General features: G+C 43.9%; 1 protein-coding gene across 4 annotated transcripts in view; it reads left to right on the top strand.

Moving 5' to 3' along the window:
* The window catches only part of ARFGEF3 (ARFGEF family member 3), a 176,741-nt gene that overhangs the window by 103,429 nt on the left and 51,269 nt on the right, over positions 1 to 22,043 (top strand). For all 4 annotated transcript variants that reach the window (XM_070461545.1, XM_070461544.1, XM_070461543.1 and 1 more), the window contains 8 exons: positions 2,906 to 3,018; positions 3,774 to 4,684; positions 13,227 to 13,393; positions 14,550 to 14,715; positions 18,114 to 18,221; positions 18,554 to 18,769; positions 18,893 to 19,003; positions 20,694 to 20,844. In XM_070461545.1, the coding sequence (XP_070317646.1) occupies positions 2,906 to 3,018; positions 3,774 to 4,684; positions 13,227 to 13,393; positions 14,550 to 14,715; positions 18,114 to 18,221; positions 18,554 to 18,769; positions 18,893 to 19,003; positions 20,694 to 20,844 (1,943 nt within the window). The remainder of the gene's footprint in view (positions 1 to 2,905; positions 3,019 to 3,773; positions 4,685 to 13,226; positions 13,394 to 14,549; positions 14,716 to 18,113; positions 18,222 to 18,553; positions 18,770 to 18,892; positions 19,004 to 20,693; positions 20,845 to 22,043) is intronic.

Below are 22,043 nucleotides of genomic sequence, written 5' to 3'. Positions count from 1 at the left end.
TATGAAAATCCTATGCATGAGAACTTGTGAGATATAGCCAAAACAGTGCATGAAAGGATATTTATGGCTTCAATGACTTACCTCAAAAAATAGAAAGTCTAAAATTAATGTTCTAATTCTCCAACTTAGGTAGTTTGGAAAAGAAGAGCTTAAATTTTTTAAAAAGTCAAAAGGAAGGCAAGGATTGTTGTTCAGTAGCTAAGTCCTGTCCAACTCTTTGCCATCTCAAGAACTGCAGTACATACATCCTACACTATCTTACAGTTTGCTCAAATGCATGTCCATTGAGTCGATGATCCCATCCAATCATCTCACCTTTCTGTTGTCCCCTTCTCCTCTTGCCCTAAATCTTTCCCAGCATCAGAGTCTTTTCCAATGAGTTGGCTCTTTGCATCAGGTGGACAAAGTATTGGAGCTTCAGCATCAGTCCTTCTAATGAATATTCAGGATTGATTGCCTTTAGGATTGACTGGTTTCACCTCCTTGCTGTCCACGGGACTCCGAAGAGTCTTCTCCAGCACCACAGTTCAAAAGCATCAATTCTTCAGCACTCAGCCTACTTTATGGTCCAACTCTTACATCCGTATGTGACCACTGGGAAAACTATAGCTTTGACTATATGGACCTTTACCAGCAAAGTGATGTCTCTGCTTTTTAATATGCTGTCTAGGTTTGACATGGCTTTTCTTCCAAGGAGCAAGCATCCTTTAATTTCATGGCTACAGTCACTGTCCACAGTGATTTTGGAGCCCAAGAAAATAAAATCTGTCACTGTTTCCACTTTTTCCCTATTTGCCATGAAGTGATGGGACTACATGCCATGATCTTAGTTTTATGAGTGTTGAGTTTTAAGCCAGCTTTTTCAGTTCCTCTTTCACCTTGATCAAGAGGTTCTTTAATTCCTCTTCACTTTCTGCCATTAGAGTGGTTTTATCTGCATATCTGAGGTTGTTGATATTTCTCCTGGCAGTCTTGATTCCAGCTTGTGATTCATCCAGCCCAGCATTTTGCATTGTGTACTCTGCATATAAGTTAATAAGCAGGATGATAATATACAGTGTTGACATACTCCTTTCCCAATTTTGAACCAGTCTGTTGTTCCATGTCTGGTTCTAGCTACTGCTGCTTGACCTACATACAGGTTTCTCAGGAGACTGGTAAGCTGGTTTGTTATTCCCATCTCTTTAAGAATTTTCCAGTTTGTTGTGATCCACACAGTCAAAGGTTTTAGCATGGTCAACGAAACAACAGTACATGTTTTTCTGGAATTCCCTTGTTTTTTCTGTGATCCAATGGATGTTGGCTATTTGATCTTTGGTTCCTCTGCCTTTTCTAAATCCAGCTTGTACATCTGGAATTTCTCAGTTCACATACTGTTGAAGCCTAGCTTGAAGGATTTTGAGCATGACATTGCTAGCATGTGAAATGAGCACAATTGTATGGTAGTTTGAACATTCTTTCACATTGCCTTTCTTTGGGATTGTAATGAAAACTGACCTTTTCTAGTCCTGTGGCCACTGCTGAGTTTTCCAAATTTTAGCATATTGAGTGCAGCACTTTCATAGCGTTATCTTTTAGGATTTTAAATAGCTCAGCTGGAATTCTATCACCTCCACTAGCTTTGTTCATAGTAATGCTTCATAAGGCCCACTTGACTTCACATTCCAGGATGTCTGGCTCTAGGTGAGTGACCACATCATTGTGGTTATTCAGGTCATTAAGACATTTTTGTAGAGTTCTTCTGTGTATTCTTGCCACCTCTTCCTAATCTTTTCTGCTTCTGTTAGGTCTCTGCCATTTCTGTCCTTTATTGTGCCCATCTTGCATGAAATGTTCCCTTGGCGTCTCCAGTTTTCTTGAAGAGATTGCTAGTCTTCCCCTTTCTATTGTTTTCCTCTATTTCTTTGCATTGTTCACTTAAGAAGCCTTTCTTATCTCTCCTTGCTATTCTCTGGAATTCTGCATTTGGTTGGGTATATCTTTCCCTTTCTCCTTTACTTTTCACTTTTCTTCTTTTCTCAGCTATTTGTAAGGCCTCATCAGATAACCACTTTGCCCTTTTGCATTAAGTAATGTGATTAAAAGCAAACACAATATAGTGAACCAATAAAGTAAAACATGCCAGGACTATGAAAAGACTAATAAAATCAAATAACTTGCAAAAAAGAATTCAAAATTCTAAAATAGGTAAAAATAGAAATAAGAATTTTTAAAAGGGCATATGACCATAGATGTTACAAATGTTAAAGAAATTAACAAAGGTATTAAGGCAACTTTAGGCCATTAAATTTGAAAACTTAGATAAAATAGATAAGTCCCTAGGAAAAATGCAACTTTTAAAAAAAATTGAAAGAGAGACCTAAGTAGTCTTACCATCTTTAAAGAAATTGAATCAGTAGTTAAAATCTTTCCACTCAGAAGAAATTAGTGGCCCCATACAGCTTGAGAAACAAGTTATACCAACATTCAAAGAACAGGTAGTTCTAATAATATATGAACTTTCCCAGGTAATAGAAAGGTATATTTCTTAATTCAGTTTTTGAAGCTAGTCAGTTTCATAGCAAAATAAGGCAGGGAAAGGATAGAAAAGTTAAATTATAGGCCAGTCTTACTAAAGAACATAGGCATAGGTGCTTTCTAGTTTTGTGATAAAAAACTTTGAAGCACTCCCTCAAGGGATATTCTTTGTCTAAGCTGGTCCTGAACTGGGGAGCTGGGGACCCAGTGGGTATTCCAAGTCAAGGAGAACACTAAAGTCAGATTTATTAAGAGTTGAATTTCAAATTGTGTTTTCTCCGTAGACCATATCACTCAAGAGAGAATGTATATGTTTATTTGATCTCACAGTTCTTGTGCTTTTTTATGACGTTCACTTTTCTGTTATTTTTTCCCCTTATGCTTAAAGCTACTTGGGAGCCCAAAGCGTCTCTGTGATTTGGCAGGACCCAGCTCCACTGAACCTGAATCGAGAAAAAGATCAATTTCAAAAAGAAAGTCTCACCTGGATCTTCTCAAACTGTATGATACGTTCTCCTTTTGGATCTTTATTGCTTGGTGAAGACTGCTTCTCTGAATATTCTTAACGTTTCTAAGTTCCTGAAATTATATGAATCTATTATATGAGATATGACTATGTAGTAATGTACCTGCAAGCCAGAGGAGAAGTCTTATCTCAGTTTATTATAATCATATAACTTTCCATATTTTCATATTGACTTAGAGAAAAGCCAGTGTACAAATTGTACAGAAATTCTTCATTGGGCTTATTTTGGGGAAAAACTTTTTGACTTAATATGTTACAGCTATGTGATTCCTTTCCAGAGTCCCTCGGAAATGGAATATTATCCGATTTGTAATAGTTGTAGTCACATGCATCTCTTCAGAAATACATTTCTTGAATAAGGAAGGTCCATACTATCCTAGAGGCATTATAAATGTTTTCTGTTTGGAAAACTGAACATGTTACAAAAGTGAGATTATTCTATGCCTGTCCTTGTGAAGATTATAAATTTGCATCAAAATCTTTATTTGTACCTAAATAAACCAGGCAACCTAAAGAGTGTGGTTCAAAGTGGGCCACCTTCCAGCCTGAGCACATTTGTTTCCTTTATTGTTCATTTTATTCTTTTTGCCCAGATAATTTGATTTCGTGTGAATCAAGAGTATCTCTTTTGAATACCTAAGTGTTCACTTGTCTAACAAATCTTGTTCATTTTGTAGCATTTTCCCATGTTTCCTGTACTGATGCCCTCTGCTCCTTTGAACACTTTCAGCATCATGGACGGCATGACCGAGGCGTGCGTCAAGGGCGGCATTGAGGCCTGCTACGCCGCCGTGTCCTGCGTCTGCACCTTGCTGGGGGCCTTGGAAGAGCTCAGTCAGGGCAGGGGCTTGAGCGAAAGTCAGGTCCAGCTGCTGCTGCTGCGCCTGGAAGAGCTGAAGGATGGGGCCGAGTCCAGCCGCGACTCCATGGAGATCAATGAGGCCGACTTCCGCTGGCAGCGGCGAGTCCTGTCCTCGGAACACACACCCTGGGAGTTGGGGAATGAGCGGAGCCTTGACATCAGCATCAGCGTTACCACGGACACGGGCCAGACCACCTTGGAGGCAGAGTTGGGTCAGACCACACCCGAGGACCACTCAGAAAACCCCAAGAATGGCCTCAAGTCGCCAGCCGTCCAGGAGGGCAAGGAGACTCTGAGTAAAGTGTCAGAACTGGAAGCCGTGGACCAGCCAGACGTGGTTCAAAGGAGCCACACGGTTGCCTACCCGGATATAACCAACTTCCTGTCGGTCGACTGCAGGATGAGGTCCTACGGATCCAGATACAGTGAGAGCAACTTCAGCGTGGACGACCAGGACCTCTCTCGGACAGAGTTTGACTCCTGCGACCAGTACTCCATGGCAGCTGAAAAGGACTCCGGGAGGTCGGACGTGTCGGACATTGGGTCCGACAACTGTTCTCTAGCTGATGAGGAGCAGACCCCACGGGACTGCCTGGGCCACAGGTCCCTGCGGACCGCGGCTCTGTCCCTCAAGCTGCTGAAGAACCAGGAGGCCGACCAGCACAGCGCCCGGCTGTTCGTGCAGTCGCTGGAGGGTCTCCTGCCACGCCTCCTGGCCCTGCCCAGCGTGGAAGAGGTGGACTCAGCCCTGCAGAACTTTGTCTCTACCTTCTGCTCAGGTTTGTAATTCATTTTTTGCTACGCAGTCCACTAGAATATTCATAGCATTTTGTTTAATGGGCAGTTACCAGCATGCATGGAGTTTGAAGTGCTCAGAGCATCTTGATGAATCTTTGGGTTTCTTAGAGCCAAGGACTGACTGGTGGTGGTTTGTTCCAATTGTGCAGCAGCCGATAGCTGGAATACACTGGGAGGCGCATAAATGTGTGTGTGCAGAGGGTAAGAGGTAGGTGCCTGCTAGAAAGCTGCTGCTGACGGAAACAAATGGCAGTCTGTGATTCTCAGAACACTGAATTCTTCCTGTGCTTCTACACTTTGATATCTTAAAATCCTAGAGGGCTGCACTTCTGGTTTGTTGACATGTAAATTATTTCAGATGAGGTCTTGGAGCAGATGCAGGCTGTCCTACCACTACATCCTGAATTCCCCTGAACTCCCCATGGTGTGGGATGCTCCAGTGTTCTGTGGCAGCATCGCATTCTCCAGTCTCAGCCCCTTCTGTCTGCTGAATGTCAACTTTGTGACCCAGACCGTGTTCAAACAGGAGTGTCGTGGGCTGTCTTGGCCAGTATGCCAGAGAGTTATACTAGTTTTGCTGAAGGGCTGAAAATCATCACCTAGGATTTTGATGGAGAATGGAGGTAAAGAATACAGGGAAGCAGCATTTAACACAGGGAATAATCAATTTAGATCATTTTCTTGAAAGGTATTTGTAGAGGGAGCATGCAGCTTTTTCCTTCACATGTAGAGAAAAACCCAGTTCTTCCCTACAGTGCTTCTTCCCTCTTTTACGAGTCACAGAGCACTGTACTTCTGACTCTTGGTCACCAAATGTGTGAAAGTTTTCCTCTCAAACAACAAGCAAACCTCAGACAGCAGCTGAGTTTCTTACAATATAACTCAGTTCTGATGCTACCTACCCCCAACTACAGATGCCAGCTGCAAGCACAGGCTGTCACCTGTGCTTCTAACCGACTGGCTGTGAAGAGCCTCTCATGACCGCCTCCTTAGGTGCACTTAATTTGTTAGAATAGCTCACAGAACTCAGGGAAATACTCACGTTTGCTTACCAGTTTACTAAAGGATCTGATAAAGGATATAGACGAATGGCCAGATGAAGAGATACACAGAGTGAGGTCTGAGAGGGTCCCGAGTTCAGGAGCTTCTGTCTCCATAGAGTTGAAGTGGAAACCCAAAGACACATCCCGGTGTGGATGTGTCCACCAACCTGGAATCTCCCCAAACCCCTTACTGCTGGGATTTATGGAGGCTTCCTTATGTAGGTGTGATCAATTATTAACTCCATTTCCAGCTTCTCTTCTCTCTCTTGAGGATGGCATGGTGGGAGTGGAGCCAAAAATTCTTTGCTCCTATCAAGGAGTGGTCCAGGAGCCCACCCAGAGTCACCTCTTTGAAACAGAGATGGTCTTAGTGTTCTTATTACTTGGGAATTTGTGAGAGTTTTAGGAGCCCTGGGTCATGGATGAGATCAAAGACACTTATTAGAATAAGAGGTACTCCTAGTGTTCTTATCACTTAGAAAATCATAAGAGTTTTAGAAGCTCTGTGCCAGGAACTGGGAGCAGAGACCAATATATATATTTTCTATTATCCCTTAGTGCTACAGAAAGAAAGCAGTTAATGGGTGCAAAAAAATCTATAGCCTGAATAAATGATTGCCTCCCTCAGGGTGGTCAACTGTGCCTTCCCCTGAAATTCAAGGGTCTTTTGACCACAGAATATTGAAGTGGATGGGCCTCCCCGGGCCTGTGCTCAGAACTAGAAAGGACTGACCCTGAGGACCAACACAGAACTGTCAAAAGCCAAGACCATCACTTGCTCTTCCACCACTGAGCCTTGAACATGTGTCTGTCATGACACTTCCTGTATCTGTCATAGTTCTATGAGTTCATGCATCTAGCCTTCCCTTTCCAGACTTTCAGCTCCTTAGAAGCTACAACCATGTCTACCCCATCTTTGGTCTTCTAACAAATAACACATCACACACAATACAAAAAAATTCTAGCCCAGTTCTTGGAACTTGATAGAAGTGACTGCTGTGTTGTTAAGAGGGAGCTTAAGTATCTTAAGAAGCCAATCCGATTGTCCTTTGTCAAATCGATCCAGGTATATTTAAGGAAGAACATTTTTTAATATGAGAGTGATCCATAGTTACAGCATAAAGCACCAGCAGAAATACAGCACTTCTAATCCTGGACTACTCAGTAACTCTCTAATGTAGCTAGTGGTTAGAAAGAGATGCATATAATTTCTCAACATTCATAACTGCATTGCCATTTTTGTTAAGGCAATAAAATATCAATTTCTAACACTACCCAACATTTTTCTCAATATTTTTCTTTGAAGAATTAGATATAAAAATAGTTGGGATATTTAATTTGTGTGAAGGAATACACACACACACAAAATCATGTTTCCTTTCATTTTAAAAATGTTTCTAGTCATTGAAATACTAGAAAAATGTATAAATACTCTTCTTAAACATTGTATTTCTCCCTAATACCTTATGTGCACCATCATTAAATGTTACGTTCTTTTATTGAACATTCCTAGTGTGTGTGTGTTCCGTGTGTGTCTCTCTCTTCTGTCTCTTTATCTCTGTTTCTCTCACACACACACATGTGCACCCACACACACAAATGCTTCTTCAGTCAACATTTATAGAGAAACTTCACTGTGCTGTGTCCTAAGGATGCAAAGATATGCATGATTTATCCTCAGTAAATATTTATTGACTGTAAATTGGTGAACTTGCTTTTTGATCCCTAAAGATGTGAATAGTTATGTGCCGGAGGAGTAAAGCCTGAGTTGGAAGGGGTTTGATAGGCTCTCTGAACCTGTGCCTCTTCCCATCTGGAAGCATTCTCGGGAGGAGGAGCTTGGCAATGTCTCCAACCAGCTTGGTGTCCCTGGTGACAAGGCAGAGAGTCTGGCAGCCATCAGTGATCCCCCAAAACAGCTGTGTATCAGATCACAGCACTGCCCCTGCTTGCACTGATGATGGCCTTGAGTGATCAAGAAATGGTAAAATTATGTTTAGGCCCTTCTATGTAGAATTAAAATTATCCATACAAAATAACAGCTGCAGAAGTTTCAGCGTTTAAGAATGTGAGATTTAGCTCTCAGATAAATTCATGTTTACAAACAACATCCCCTAGTAATTAAAAGACACTTACTCCTTGGAAGAAAAGCTATGACAAACTTAGACAGCGTAATAAAAAGCAGAGACATCACTTTGCCAACAAAGGTCTATATAGGCAAGGCTGCAGTTTTTCAGTAGTCATGTACCATTGCAAGATTTGGACCATAAAGAAGGCTGAGCACGGAAGAGTTGATGCTTTCAAACTGTGGTGCTGGAGAAGACTCTTGAGAGCCCCTTGGACATCAAGGAGATCAAACCAGTCAGTTCTAAAGGAAATCAATCCTGAATATTCATTGGAAGGATTGATACTGAAGCTTCAATACTTTGTCTACCTGATGCAAAGAGCTGACTCATTGAAAAAGATCCTGATGCTGGGAAAGATTGAGGACAGGAAGAGAAGGAGATGACAAAAGATAAGATGGTTGGATGGCATCACCGATTCAATGGACATGAGTTTGGGCAAACTCTGGGAGATGGTAAAGGACAGGGAAGCCTGGTGTGCAGTAGTCCATGGGGACGCAAAGAGTTGGACACAACTGAGCAATGGAAAAACAACAACAAAGTAATTCCAGATTAAATGAGTTGTCACAGTGGTAAAGAATGACTTCCAAAAGCTCTACCTCCTTACCTAGGAGAATTGGGAAATATAATCCTAACAAAGTCTTTTACAAAATTTGAAGTAAACCTTCACATTTGTGTTTTTGTGTTTTTCAAATCAACTTATTTGTAGTGTGTGCAAAACGGCACTTGTGTGAATTTTATTTGACCCGAATGCAGCTCCATGAATGTTGCAAACTGCTTAAATTTTAGGTCTATAAAATGTCCCATCAGATCCAATATGTTGTGACATTAATTTTTACATGTAGAAATCAATATATTGAAATGAGACTTCAAAATCTTTTGGTTGTTTCTAAGTATAGCAGGTTTTTAAAAAAATTTTTTAATTGGAGGATAATTGCTTTATAATATTATGTTGGCTTCTGCCATACAAACGGTGTGAAACTGCCATAAGTATACATGTGTCCCCTCCCTATTAAACATCCCCCCCAACCCATCCCGTCCCTCTGGGTTTTCACAGGGTATTGAGTTGAGTTCCTGTGTTACACAGCAGCTTCCCATTAGATTCCTATTTTACATAAGGTAATATATATGTTTCAGTGCTACTGTCTCAGTTTATCCCACCTTCTTCTTCCCCTGCTGTGTCCAAGGCCTTTTCCGATGGATGAACCTAGAACCTGTTACACAGAGTGAAGTAAATCAGAAAAAAACAGACACTGTATATTAAGGCATATATATGAAATCTAGAAAAATGGTAATGATAAAACCAATGTAGTTTGTAGTGATTGTCTATAACCAAATTGTTGGTTATTTTTTTTTTATCCTGGTGACCTCCACAGCACTTTTACCAATTAGGAATTGGTCTCTGTATCTGAATTACAGACTCATCACACTGTGGTCCTGCTGCCAGTAAACTGGTTCTCGTCAGGTACTGCGTTTAGTGGTTCAGTGGATCCCGCTGACGGTTGCTGTGGGTCAGCTGAAGCTGCTGGGTACTGGGCTGGGTCCACGTCTGGCCTGAGGCAGAGTGCTCCTTCCAAGATGAGAGACGATTGAAAGAGAAACATCTGTGAGACAGAGGAATGGCCAGTTTCCTTTGTTCACCGAGAGAAAGTTAGGAAAGCAAAAACAGGAGAAGGGGAGAAAGAGTCTCCTGGAGTCATAACCCAGATATTTTACTCATTATTTCCTTCTGTGTCAAAAGCTTCAAACCTTATTTTCCCCAAAACTCCCATCAAACATTTGTCCCTGACTGGTTATCAGGGTCCACCCTCCTGGCTGAGGCGAGCCTCGCTTGGTGTTTCTCAGGGCCCCCTCTTCTCCAGTACTTAAACATACAGTTAAAATATCTCCTTAATTCTGCATGATTCAAGGGCCTTTTTCTTTGAAAGAAATTAAAGTTTTTTGGGGCAGGATTGGGGGGTAGTTTGCAAACATCCAGACAAACCTGGGTTTCGTTGAGCTATTAATATCTTTAATAGACTACTGGAGTGGGTAGCCTGTCCCTTCTTCATTGGATCTTCCCAACCCAGGAATCAAACTGGCATCTCCTGCATTACAGGCGGATTCTTTACCAGCTGAGCTACCAGGGAGGCCCATCTTTAATAGAAAACTGGTATTGAATGTGAGCCCTGACAGCTGCCGAAATGCCTCTGATCCTCCATAGAAGAAAATGGCGCCTGTATACAGCCTCCTCGGGGGTGAAAAAGCAACAGCCGGCCTCCCCCAGCCACTGACAGAGGGGCATGCTCACAGGCTCTGAGATTGCTGTTCCTCAGACCAGTGGTGTTTGGTTGGAATCTGGAGGCTCACTGTGACCAAGTGTGAGCTTATTGCAAACACCCTAGTATTTATCAAGTGCCAAATTTCAGAAAAGGTAATCTAGATAATGAAAGGAAAAGTGTTAGTCACTCAGTCATGTCCAGCTCTTTGTGACCGCATGGACTACATAGCCCACCGGGGTCCTCTGTCCATGGAATTCTCCAGGCAAGAATTCCTGGTAGCCATCCCTTTCTCCAGGGGATCTTCCCGACCCAGGGATCAAACCCAAGTCTCCCACGTTGCAGGCAGATTCTTTACTGTCTGAGCCGCCGGGGAAGTCCAGTATAACTGGTTTGAATTTCAACTGTGCAAGAAATATGTATGTCTTTACATTAAAACAGATTTGACTCCTGACCTGCAACATGTCTAGCTGGCTAGACGTTTGATCTCTGCTAGCCCTCAGGGCCCCATGCCAGGGTAAGTCTAGAAGCAGGAGCTTGTGTGGGGTCTGGAGAGGGAGGCCCCTCACCTCGCTTGTCACTGGTGAGCCCTCATTGTACCACTCCACAGGCTTTCTGGGGGTCCTGTGATTTTGCTGCCTCCCTGCCAGCGTGGGGCCTGGAATGCTCAGGCAAGGCCAGGAGGCCCTGTGCGTATCCTTCGTCCTCTTCCAGGGTCCTGCCAACCTCCAGGTGCTGCCAGGCAGCAGACCTCCAACCCCTGCCCAGCCAGGGAGTGTCCCTTCTCTTCCTTGCTGCTTTCTCTTTTCATCACCTCTGGGTGCATGTCATTTGCATGCACATATTTAGGATAGACTGTTTCACCTACATCCCTAAATCCATCCTCAGAGTGTTTGGAGGAGCAAATGTAGAATTGGGGCAAACATGGTATCTGATGAAGAGAAGTGGACTTGGGTATGTTTTGTCACCCCAAGCTCTTTCTGACACCAGCTCTCTCTGGCTGAATGAGACCATCTTTAGAGCATGAGCTTTCATTGGTTTTTGTTTTTCCAGTTAATTTGTAAAAAACAAAAACAAAATATAGGTACCTTTCAAAATGAAAAGCATACTATGAAATGTAAAAGAATGTTTTGAAAAAATAGTTGGAGGAAACCAATAACTTTCTTTATACATATATTTGAAACTGTTTCCTCATTTGTTAATAGCTTTTATGTTTTAATTAATTTATTTTAATTGAAGGATAATTACTTTACAATATTGTGATGGTTTTTGCCATACATCAACGAGTCGGACATAGGCACACATGTGCCCCCCCATCTCAAACGCCCTCCCACGCCCCTCCCACCCCATCCCTCTAGGTTGTCCCAGAGCACTGGCTTTGGGTGCCTTCCTTCATGCATCAAACTTGCACTGGTTATCTGTTTTACACACGGTGATGTATGTTTCAATGCTATTCTCTCAAATCATCCCCACCCTCTCCTCCCACTGAGTCCAGAAGCCTGTTCTTTACATCTGTTACTCCCTTGTGTTAACAGCTCTTATTGAGATATAATTCACATACTATGCAATGCACCCTTTTCAAGTGCCTAATTCAAAGGGATTTTTCTAATATATTACATTATTATTTGTGTTAGTTGCTGCAGCAAATATTAACATATAGATATGTGTTCAAATTCCTGTTTTCAGTTCTCCTGGTATACCCCTAAGAGTGCTGAATTGCTGGGTCATATGGTAATTATGTGTCTAGCTTTTGAGGAACATTATTACTTTTAGAAAGAAGTGAAGTGAAATGAAAGTCACTCAGTCGTGTCCGACTCTTCGAGACCGATGGACTGTAGTCTGCCAGCCTCTCCTGTCCATGGAATTCTCCAGGCAAGAACACTGGAGTGGGTAGCCATTCTCTTCTCCAGGGGATCTTTCCAACCCAGGGATTGAATCCAAGTCTCCCACATTGCAGGTGGATTCTTTACCGTCTGAACCACCAGGAAAGCCCACTTTTAGAAAAGTTTGTGCTTATGAGTTACTGCACTAAGCCTCTTAAATGTTTTGCATCTAGTTGCCAAGGTGGACTTGTTTATTCACTTTCATTCATTCGGCAAATAATTTTAAAGAATCTACTATGTATTAGACTCTGTTCTAGGCACTGGTGTTATCGTGAAAAGAACTGACAAAATCTCTCCCTCTCATAGGTCTTATATAATAGTAGTAATAGCAGACAGTAAGCAAAAATCTATTATTAAATGCCATTAAGGCAATGAATAAAATGCCTGGTGAGGAGGAATATTGCAGAGGATGAGGGTAGTGGGCCAGATGCTATTTTAGATGGAATTAAACGAGAATATCTGTGACAAGCTAGCGCTTGAGCAGAGCCCTGGAAGAATGAAGGAGGCAGCAAATCATCCAGAGATCTTGGGAGACTACTGTGGGCTAGGTGTGGAGGGGACAGAAATGTGAATGCCCTGAGGCGTGTCCAGGTTTGGTGAGGTCAAGGAACAGCAGACAGTTAGGGGTGACTGAGGGGAATAAGAGGAGGTGGGGGGAATGTCAGGTTTTTTTAATATTGTGATTTGGAGAGTTTGAGCAGTGAAAGTGAAGTCGCTCAGTCGTGTCCGACTCTTTGTGACCCCATGGACTGTAGCCTACCAGGCTCCTCCGTCCATGGGATTTTCCAGGCAATAGTACTGGAGTGGATTGCCATTTCCTTCTCCAGGGGATCTTCCCAACCCAGGGATCGAACCCGGGTCTCCCACGTTGTAGACAGTAGCTTTACTGTCTGAGCTACCAGGGAAGTCTTGAGCAGGGACGTTTGAGCAGTAGGTAGAGGTGATCAGTTATTTTGCCCATCTCTAGGTAAAGAAGGGTTTAAGTGATTTTACCAAAGCTCCTGGGGTGTAACCAACAAGGTTTTCCCGAGTAGGGTCACTCTGGAGTGCATGCTCTTCCCCACCAGGCTAGGGCGCACACCTGCCCTGACGCTGTTCCTCGCTGGCTGCTGTCCTCCGAGACGTCCCCGTGCCTGGGACTGGTCGGCGGCTCCACGGAGCAGTCAGCAGTGTCTGCCCAGCGTGCTGTGTGAGGTCTCTGGGTTTCCTCCCGTAGGCATGATGCACTCACCCGGGTTTGACGGGAACAGCAGCCTGGGCCTGCAGATGCTGATGAACGCGGACAGCCTGTACTCGGCGGCACACTGCGCTCTGCTGCTCAACCTGAAGCTCTCCCACGGCGACTACTACCGCAAGCGGCCCGCCCTGGCGCCCAGCACCATGGTGAGTGTGCGTCTCCCCCGCCCAGGCCTGCCCAGGGCCAACGCAGCCTCTGGGCTGGCACCCACCACCGCGGGCCAGAGAGGGCTGGCTAGGCTGTGCCCGAGGGCTGGCTCGGCTGTGCTCGTTGGGCTATGGAGCGCGGGCACTCAGCATCCACAGGAGCCTTCGTGCAGGTTGCACACAGCAGTGGACCACAGAACTGCCCGCTTGGGTCCAAGAGCAAAGACCGTGTCCCCGGCACTGGCTGCCTGCCAGTGGCCCGTAACTCCATTGGGTGGCATTAAACACACGTGTATAAGACACATTCAAAAACGTGATCGGCTTGTTAAGTAAGCACAGGCAAGCTGGCTGATGCTGATAACAAAGCCTCTCTGCAAGGCGATGAGAGTGGTGGGAGGGCCTTTCATGGTTGGCTCCCTGGCATGAGCAGGCCCCTCCATAATGGACCCTAGTACCAGTTCAAGAGCCTGGAGCCATGAAGCTGCCTGAAGGGATCATTTGCCTGATAAACGATTGACAGATTGTACACTTCTGAGGGTGAGTGGTGGCTATATATGTATATCTATGAGTGTCAGGTATCTCATGAGACATATGTCCTTCAGGGAGGACAGGCCACCTCTGGTGCTGATGGGGTGGTGAGAAGGAGGTGCTTTGAAACTTCTCTGTGCAGTTTCTAATCCTCCCACACATCAGAGAGTAAAAATATCAAGTGCAGTATCTCTGCTGCTTCTATTGTTGTTCAGTCGCTCAGTCGTGTCCTACTCTTTGCGATCCCATGGCCTGTAGCCCACCAGGCTCCTCTGTCCATGGGATTTCCCCAGGCAAGAATACTGGAAGCAGGTAGACATTTCCTTCTCCAGGGGATCTTCCCACTCAGGGACTGAACCCACATCTCCTGCATTGGCAGGAGGATTCTTCCCCACTGAGCCACCAGGGAAGCCCACTCCTGCTGTAGGTTCCTTAAAAGGATCAGGCAAGTGAAAGGACCTTCATGAAGTCTGTGACCTTTCCACCGCAGTTTCCCCTTCCCTCACCACCTCCTGAGCCCAATCAGCAGAGTCGTGTTTTTCCTGTAAGCAGTGACTCCAGGGACGTGGGAGCCTGTTGTTTGCAGGGGGTCATATTTGGTCGTTTTCTCCTGTGATCTTCTCTGCAGAAAGAGTTCATGAAGCAGGTCCAGACCAGTGGGGTGCTGATGGTCTTCTCCCAGGCCTGGATTGAGGAACTTTACCACCAGGTTCTCGACAGAAACATGCTCGGAGAAGCCGGCTACTGGGGCAGCCCTGAGGATAACAGCCTCCCCCTCATCACCATGCTGACGGGTCAGTGGCTGCTTGCAGGACTCCATGGCACTCGGGGGTGGGAGAGCTCAGGCTTTGAAGCAGCACCCACAAAGCCTCCCTGGCCACTGGTGACTGTTCCTGGGAAGTGTTATGAATTCACCTCACTATAGCTTCTGTCCTTCTTCCGTGTGGGACTATGCAGGCTCACTGTGCCCCATTAGATTAGGAATTAAAAGTGAAAGTCCCTTCAGTATGTCCAGCTCTTTGCGACCCCATGGTCTGTAGCCCGCCAGACTTCTCTGTGCGTGGAATTCTCCAGGCCAGAATACTGGAGCGGGTCGCCATTCCCTTCTCCAGGGTATCTTCCCAACCCAGGGATCGAACCCAGGGTCTCCCACATTGCAGGCGGATTCTTTACCATCTGAACCACCAGGGAAGCCTAGATTATGAATTACTTAGCATCCATGTCCATTGGGATCAAACCATAAACCTTTGCTGGGGATATGAAGTACTGTCTGGGCGCAAAGCCCAGAGTTATTCCTGGAAACTCTTATAATAGATACCCTGTATCATTCAGTGCTCCTGGGAATTTGCCAGCAATGTAAAATGATTGATTTTAAACTTGGCTTCATCCCTATTTCTTGTCCGTATCACAGGTCTTCCCTTATTATTTTAATATTTTTAAATAATTATTTAAAAAATTTTTTAAATAAACATTTTAAATAATATTTAACCAGAGTTAAAAATAATGCAGGAAGAGATAAATTGGAAGATTGGATTGATGTGCACACACTACTATATATAAAATAGGTAACTAATAAGGACCTTGTGTATAGCACAGGGAACTCTATTCAATACTCTGTAGTGGCATATATGGGAAAAGAATCTAAAAAAGAGTGCCTGTATGTATAACTGATTGACTTTGCTCTATAGCAGAAACTAACACAGCATTGTAAATCAACTATATTCCAATACATTTTTCTTAAAAACCATGACGGGGCAGTTGATTAAAGTTGAATATGGATTTGAACTACAAAATAACATTTTATCAGTGTTAGATTTCTTAACTTAAATGATACTGTATTTATGGGTAAAAGGACTGGATGTTTCCACTTATTCTAAATTGGTTAAGAATATATATATACATGTATATACACAATACAGATACATACACAGAGAATTGTGGAATAAATGGGGCAAGATGAATGTAACTGGTGGATCTATGATATATATGTGTGTGTGATGTCACATATCAATAATACACACATGTATTAATAATGTCTCATACTTAATACATACATTCAAGGAGAGTTCCTTGTACTATTCTTGTAACTTCTGAAATTTGAAATTAAAAGTTAGAAAAATATTAGATAAAAAAAGAATGCAAGATAGTTGCCCAGAATCTGTGTCTTTAGCATCCAGAGTTTTAATATCTATTAGAAATTTTTGGAAGCAGTTTGGGATGTGGTCATAAGGCAACATTTTGGCAAAAGCAGCCCTTCTTGGCTTTACATGGTATAACCAGGATGTCAGGTCAAGATCAGGGGTTGCTCAAAAGTTTGGAGTGGTTATCAGGAACCTTAATAAATTAGATCTCCAGGCTTGTCCTATATTTGATCTGAGTTCCTAGACTGGTTCCTGATCTGAGTGATTATCTTATGGCTTCTGCTGACAGGATAAGTAGAGCGTGGCCCTACACAGAGACTATTTATTTTATTAATTGTGATAATATTTACATCAATTTAAAAAATAGGAATTCATATTTATGAAGACATTTACGAGACATTTAGTCAGTCTGCCTATAAGCAATGCTTGTTTTCCATCTGACTGCACAAACTCCCTTCAGACTGAGATTACAGTCCTGCCCAGAGCTTCTGAGTGCCTTGGAATTTAAATGAGGATCCTAAACCTGCCAGTCTTAATTTTCAAATACCATCCTTTCTGCCAAAATTAATCTCTGAATTTCTTCCCTGAACCTTAGTACAAGGAGTCATTTAGTACATGTAAAAATGAACAAATACCAGGCTATTCACAGGAGCCATTTTCATTGGTCATCACTGTTAATCAGCTGTCTCTTTTATAATGGAACAATAAGTTCAATTGCTTCATCCATAGAAAAGTTATCTAGCTTTAGATGAATGATAGAAAATCAGAAGCTTTTCATAAGAATTCTACAGATTTAGTTTCTGTGATTCTTTGTAACAAATTTCAAGTATGAAAAGACAAGTGAATTTGCAGCAATTAACCTAGAGCTTAGAAACGTCCATCTGGTCTTTTCCTTTTTGTGCACGGAAAAGCAATAGCAGCGATCTGGTGATCAGCGCTCTACTACCTGTGGCCATCCCGTATGTCATGTCAAGTCAGAGTGTTCTGTACAACTGGGGATTTTAGCACTTGGATAAGCTTTGTGTTACTTGAATTAATCAGTTCATTACTTAGCACGCAGGAGACAAAACTGTGTTACATGGCAGTTTCTAGGGTGTCCTTAGACCACTTGCCCATCAGTCAAATTAATTCAGTGAAACTAGTCTATTCCTACTGTAGTGGTCAGAAATTTCTCACTGCCTTCCCCCCACCCAGTTTTACTGAGATATAACTGACACATAACACTGTATGAAGAATGTGAATACTAAGTCCGATTTCTTCCTTTGCCAGCCTCATAACCTTGGGCAATTTACTTACTTTGAAAACTTATTTCCTCCTCTGTGAAATATCAATAGGAAAAATAATACCTACCCTGCCTGCCTACTTTGGAGTTGTTGGGAAGATCTAATAAAAAAAAAGTTAAGTGAAAACACTTTGAAAATGGTACAGTGTTATTAGTAAGGTACTGTGCTTTCCAAGGGCTTCCCTGATAGCGCAGTTGGTAAAGAATCTGCCTGCAATGCAGGAGGCCCTGGTTCGATTCCTAGGTAGGGAAGATCTGCTGGAGAAGGGATAGGCTATCCACTCCAGTATTCTTGGGCTTCCCTTGTGGTGGGTGCTTTCCAATCAGGTTATATGATAATCTTACCAAAGAGACTTATCCTCCTCTTAATTTTTATGAGGAAGTACTGAAAGATCCATGTTGGAGTAACCTGGTACGAATAAACTGTGGGAATAATGCCCTGGTTTGTAATGAAAGGGAGTATTCGAAGGTCAGAATATTCTAAATCAATAGATTTTCTAATAACAGAGATAGCAGAATTTATTTTTTCAAAGACAAAATAGGCATATGCATCAGCCTAACAGAAGAAAGCTCTAGCAATGAAAGAAAACTGTACTGAATGGATAAAACAAAAATTTTTGACATTCTGATAAAAGCTTGTTATATACTTGGTACATAATGGATCTCATGGCTATTCATTGGGGGAAAATGAATATTGTGGTAGCTGTTTGTTTTTGACTAGAGTGTTCTTTAAAAAGGGGGGGAAACACCTTGCCCTTTTTCCTGGCAGATATCGATGGCTTAGAGAGCAGTGCAATTGGAGGGCAGCTGATGGCCTCAGCTTCGATGGAGTCTCCTTTCACCCAGGGCAGGAGAATCGATGACTCCACGGTGGCAGGTAGTGACTTGGGTCTTGGGTTTATGAATATGCATCCATTGTGTGTGCTATCATCTATTAAGTTATTATGCGGCAGCTTTTTGTGCTAACATAAATGAATTAGGATTTTGGTCTTGGCAGGAAAATACCTGATGGAAGTTACTGGCATCACCCAGCTGCTGATGCCACATTCATTATTTATAAGCATAAACTGATATCCATTCCATTGTATTTCCTGTAGTAAAATTGCATATCCCTCAGTAGTGCTAATGGGATGGCCAGAGAATCCCATGACATTCATCACCAGGTCATTTTTGTCTCCGGAAGGTAACCCACGCCCCTTCACATTCTAGGTGTGGCGTTTGCTCGTTATATTCTGATTGGCTGCTGGAAGAACTTGATCGACACTTTATCAACCCCCCTGACGGGCCGAATGGCCGGCAGCTCCAAAGGGCTGGCCTTCATCTTGGGAGCCGAAGGCATCAAAGAACAGAACCAAAAAGAACGTGATGCCATCTGCATGAGCCTTGATGGGCTGCGGAAAGCCGCGCGGCTGAGCTGCGCTCTAGGTAGGCAGGTGGAGTATTCCTGACCCGTGGCCCTGGTGGACAAGTCTTTTAGAAGTAGATCTGCCAGATGAACGGCTAGAGAATAAAGTCAGTTAAAGGGTGATTTGTTTGTTTTCTCTAAAGGAGTTGCAGCCAACTGTGCTTCAGCCCTCGCCCAGATGGCAGCTGCCTCTTGTGTCCAGGAGGAGAAAGAGGAGAAGGAAACCCAGGAACCCACTGATGCCATAGCACAAGGTAGGGGCAGAAGGGCCAGAGTCCACCTGGGACCTCTGTGAGGTCTGCACACACAAGCAGACACACTCCCCACTGTTGCACATGTGACACACGGCGCATTGTATACACCGCTGATGACGAGGCCCTGCCCGACCACAGACTGGGGTCTGCTTTATGGGCTGATCCTCCAGACGCTCAGTAAATCCCTGTGAAGATAAGAGATATACTGGCCCCTGGTGACTAAGAAAGTGCATGTGGCTGCTAGCCAGAGGCCCCCCGACTCAGAACTAAACACCTCTGGCGTTCTCTGACCGCTGGCTTTGGACCTTCCTAGGGCGCACATTTGAGGACCCCTCAGGCTAACAGGGGGAGGGCAGAAGAGCCTGTGTTCTGAAGCGGGGATCGCACTGACGGAGGACTCCCGAGAGGAGGCTCAGGAAGACTTTGCTCTTGTTGGAGAAAACCCGAGCTTTGTGAACTCAGGAAAGAGTTGATTTTGAACTTGATAAAATCAGTTCATCAGTGAAGCAGATGGTTATCTAGATAAGAGAATAGCCTTTCCCATAGCAATGGAAGATGAATGGCAGGCAGCAAACAAGGAAAAATTGGGAACTTGGTCTGACTTAAGCTAACAGTGTATCAGGTACAGAAAATAAGTAGTCACAGAAAGAGTTGGCATATTTTTAGCTGAGAAAATACAGGTTAGGTTGGTGTTCCTCGAACTTGAGTAATAGAGACCCATGTGAAAGCAGACCAACTCCCGCACATCCCCACTGTTAACAGCAAAAGGCTATCACACTTGCACTTAAAATGTACAACTATAAGTTACATAAAGCCACTTAAAGATCTTCAAAAACCATTAAACCAGAGCTAATATTTGAATTATAAGCAAAAAATTAGTATCACATCCAGGAGACAAATGATACTTTACTAAAGATCAGTTTGCCCCTTACAGTAGGAGCATGGTTTGGCTTCCTCTGAAGTGAGCATGCTGTGTTTCTGGATTCTGGACTCGGTTATCTCACTAGACCCATCTTCTAGTAACTGGACACCTTGGTTTGTGGAGGATACTCTCATTTGTCCCTTCCTTGGCATTTTGCATAATTGACCTTTTCAGTCACCTTCTACATCCTTTCTCATGCATTATCTACAATTTTTAAAGTATTATTTGAAGATCACAAGTATAAATGTAAACTCTGGGAGTAAAATGTGTGCATTTTCAGTTATAAAGCAATCATCATGGTACTCAGAGTGTACATGCATGTTGTTTTAGATGATCATCATTGTGAACACCTAACAATAAATAGACCTCAGAGAGGACTTGCTGGCTTCCAGAAATCCTTTCTTATTTTCAGTATGAGTACACAAGGGCGGATGGCTCTGGGCACAGACAGCTTTAGCTGGGATTGGCACTCAAAGCCCATCCTCGCTGCTGTGACTGACCCAGATCCCAGCTTGAATCCTTGACTCCATCCACTTCTGAAACTGCAGAGCTGGTGTCACCAGTGTCTGTGGGCCTGTGGGCTAGGTAGTTTGTATGATGAGCCTCAGGGACATGTCATTGAAGATTTCACTGCCAGTGACCTATAGTGACATCTCCGATTTCCTGTTGTCCGTGCACAAGCACCTGTTCTTTCCTTTGCCTCCATTCTCCCTCCCCTTCTGTCTTCCTCACTTGGACTGGACTGTAATGAATGTCTTTCTGATGCAGTGAAACTAAAAGTGGAGCAGAAACTGGAGCAGATCGGGAAGCTGCAGGGGGTGTGGCTGCACACAGCCCACGTCCTGTGTATGGACGCCATCCTCAGTGTCGGCCTGGAGATGGGCAGCCACAACCCCGACTGCTGGCCACATGTGTTCAGGTGCGTGATGGGATCCCCGCCCTGCAGGCCTGGCACCTGCCTGCCATGAGGGTGGGGAAGGGGGTGCTGCATGGAAGGAGTAGACTCCATGCCTGCCAGCACTTCCATGGTGCTCAGTCACTAAGTCATGTTCAGCTCCTTGCAGCGCCATGGACTGTGGCCCACCAAGCTGCTCTGTCCATGGGATTTCCCAGGCAAGGATACTGGAGTGGTTGCCATGCCTTCCTCCAGGGATCTTCCTGACCCCAGGATCAAACCCATATCCCCTGCATTGGCAGGTGGGTTCTTTACCACTAAGGTACCAGGAAAGCCCCTATAGATTACAGTAAGTCACAGAGTTTGGATAAACCCTAAATGAGAGATTAAAAAGAGAAGAGAGAATAAGGGCCCAACTGAATGTATATATTGAAGAACAGAGTGACAGAACTGAATTTAGAAAACAGTGAATTATCACTTGACACTGTCTGAGAGGCAGATGTGTTATCCCAGGGAAGAAAAACTGATTCTTAAATAGAGTCTGGTAAAAGACCACATAAGTTAGGTGAATAAGGCATATCTAAAAGTTGGTCATGTGTCAGTAACATAACATTCCTGTATGTTTAGTAATGTCTTTATTGAAAGGACTTTTGATAACTTACACGGATACGTAATAAGTACAGCTTTTGATTTAGCTAAACAAAGAAAAACAGGGAGTAGCCTTTTGTGCCAAAATTGGCCAAAAATTTGGCTCTTAGCTTTGTAGTATCAAAATAAAAAGAACCTCCCACGACACCTGTAAAATAAAGGAAGAATGCTACAGTCCTCCCACGACCAAGAAGAAAATCCTTCCTCCCCCATCACTGGCAATCAGCCAGACCTGCGACAAAAGAAGGACTGCCGTCCCCCAGCAGCAGGCACGGGGCGCCGGCCCACCTTCTTACCCTTCTCCTCGGCACATCCCCACCACCTCCAGCTCAGTTCTGGCCGAGCAGTGGAGGGGCACCCGGTAGCAGGATGACGGCCCCACAGCCGGGCTCAGGCATCCTGATCTTGCCCAGGTCAGTGGCCTAACCTAGGTTCTGTTTATTGTCCTCAAAGCAAATCCAGCCTTGAGTGAGCTTGGTCGACTTTTGAAGATCCTTCTAGGGTTGAAAAGCCCACAGGAGGCTTTTGTGGAGAGGAGCGTGTGAAAGGGCCAGGACGAGTCGGTCTGGAGCACA

The sequence above is a fragment of the Odocoileus virginianus genome, chromosome 34 (assembly GCF_023699985.2).
Source record: "Odocoileus virginianus isolate 20LAN1187 ecotype Illinois chromosome 34, Ovbor_1.2, whole genome shotgun sequence".
Classification (NCBI taxonomy): Eukaryota; Metazoa; Chordata; class Mammalia; order Artiodactyla; family Cervidae; genus Odocoileus; species Odocoileus virginianus.
This window is presented reverse-complemented; position numbering and strand designations above follow the sequence as displayed.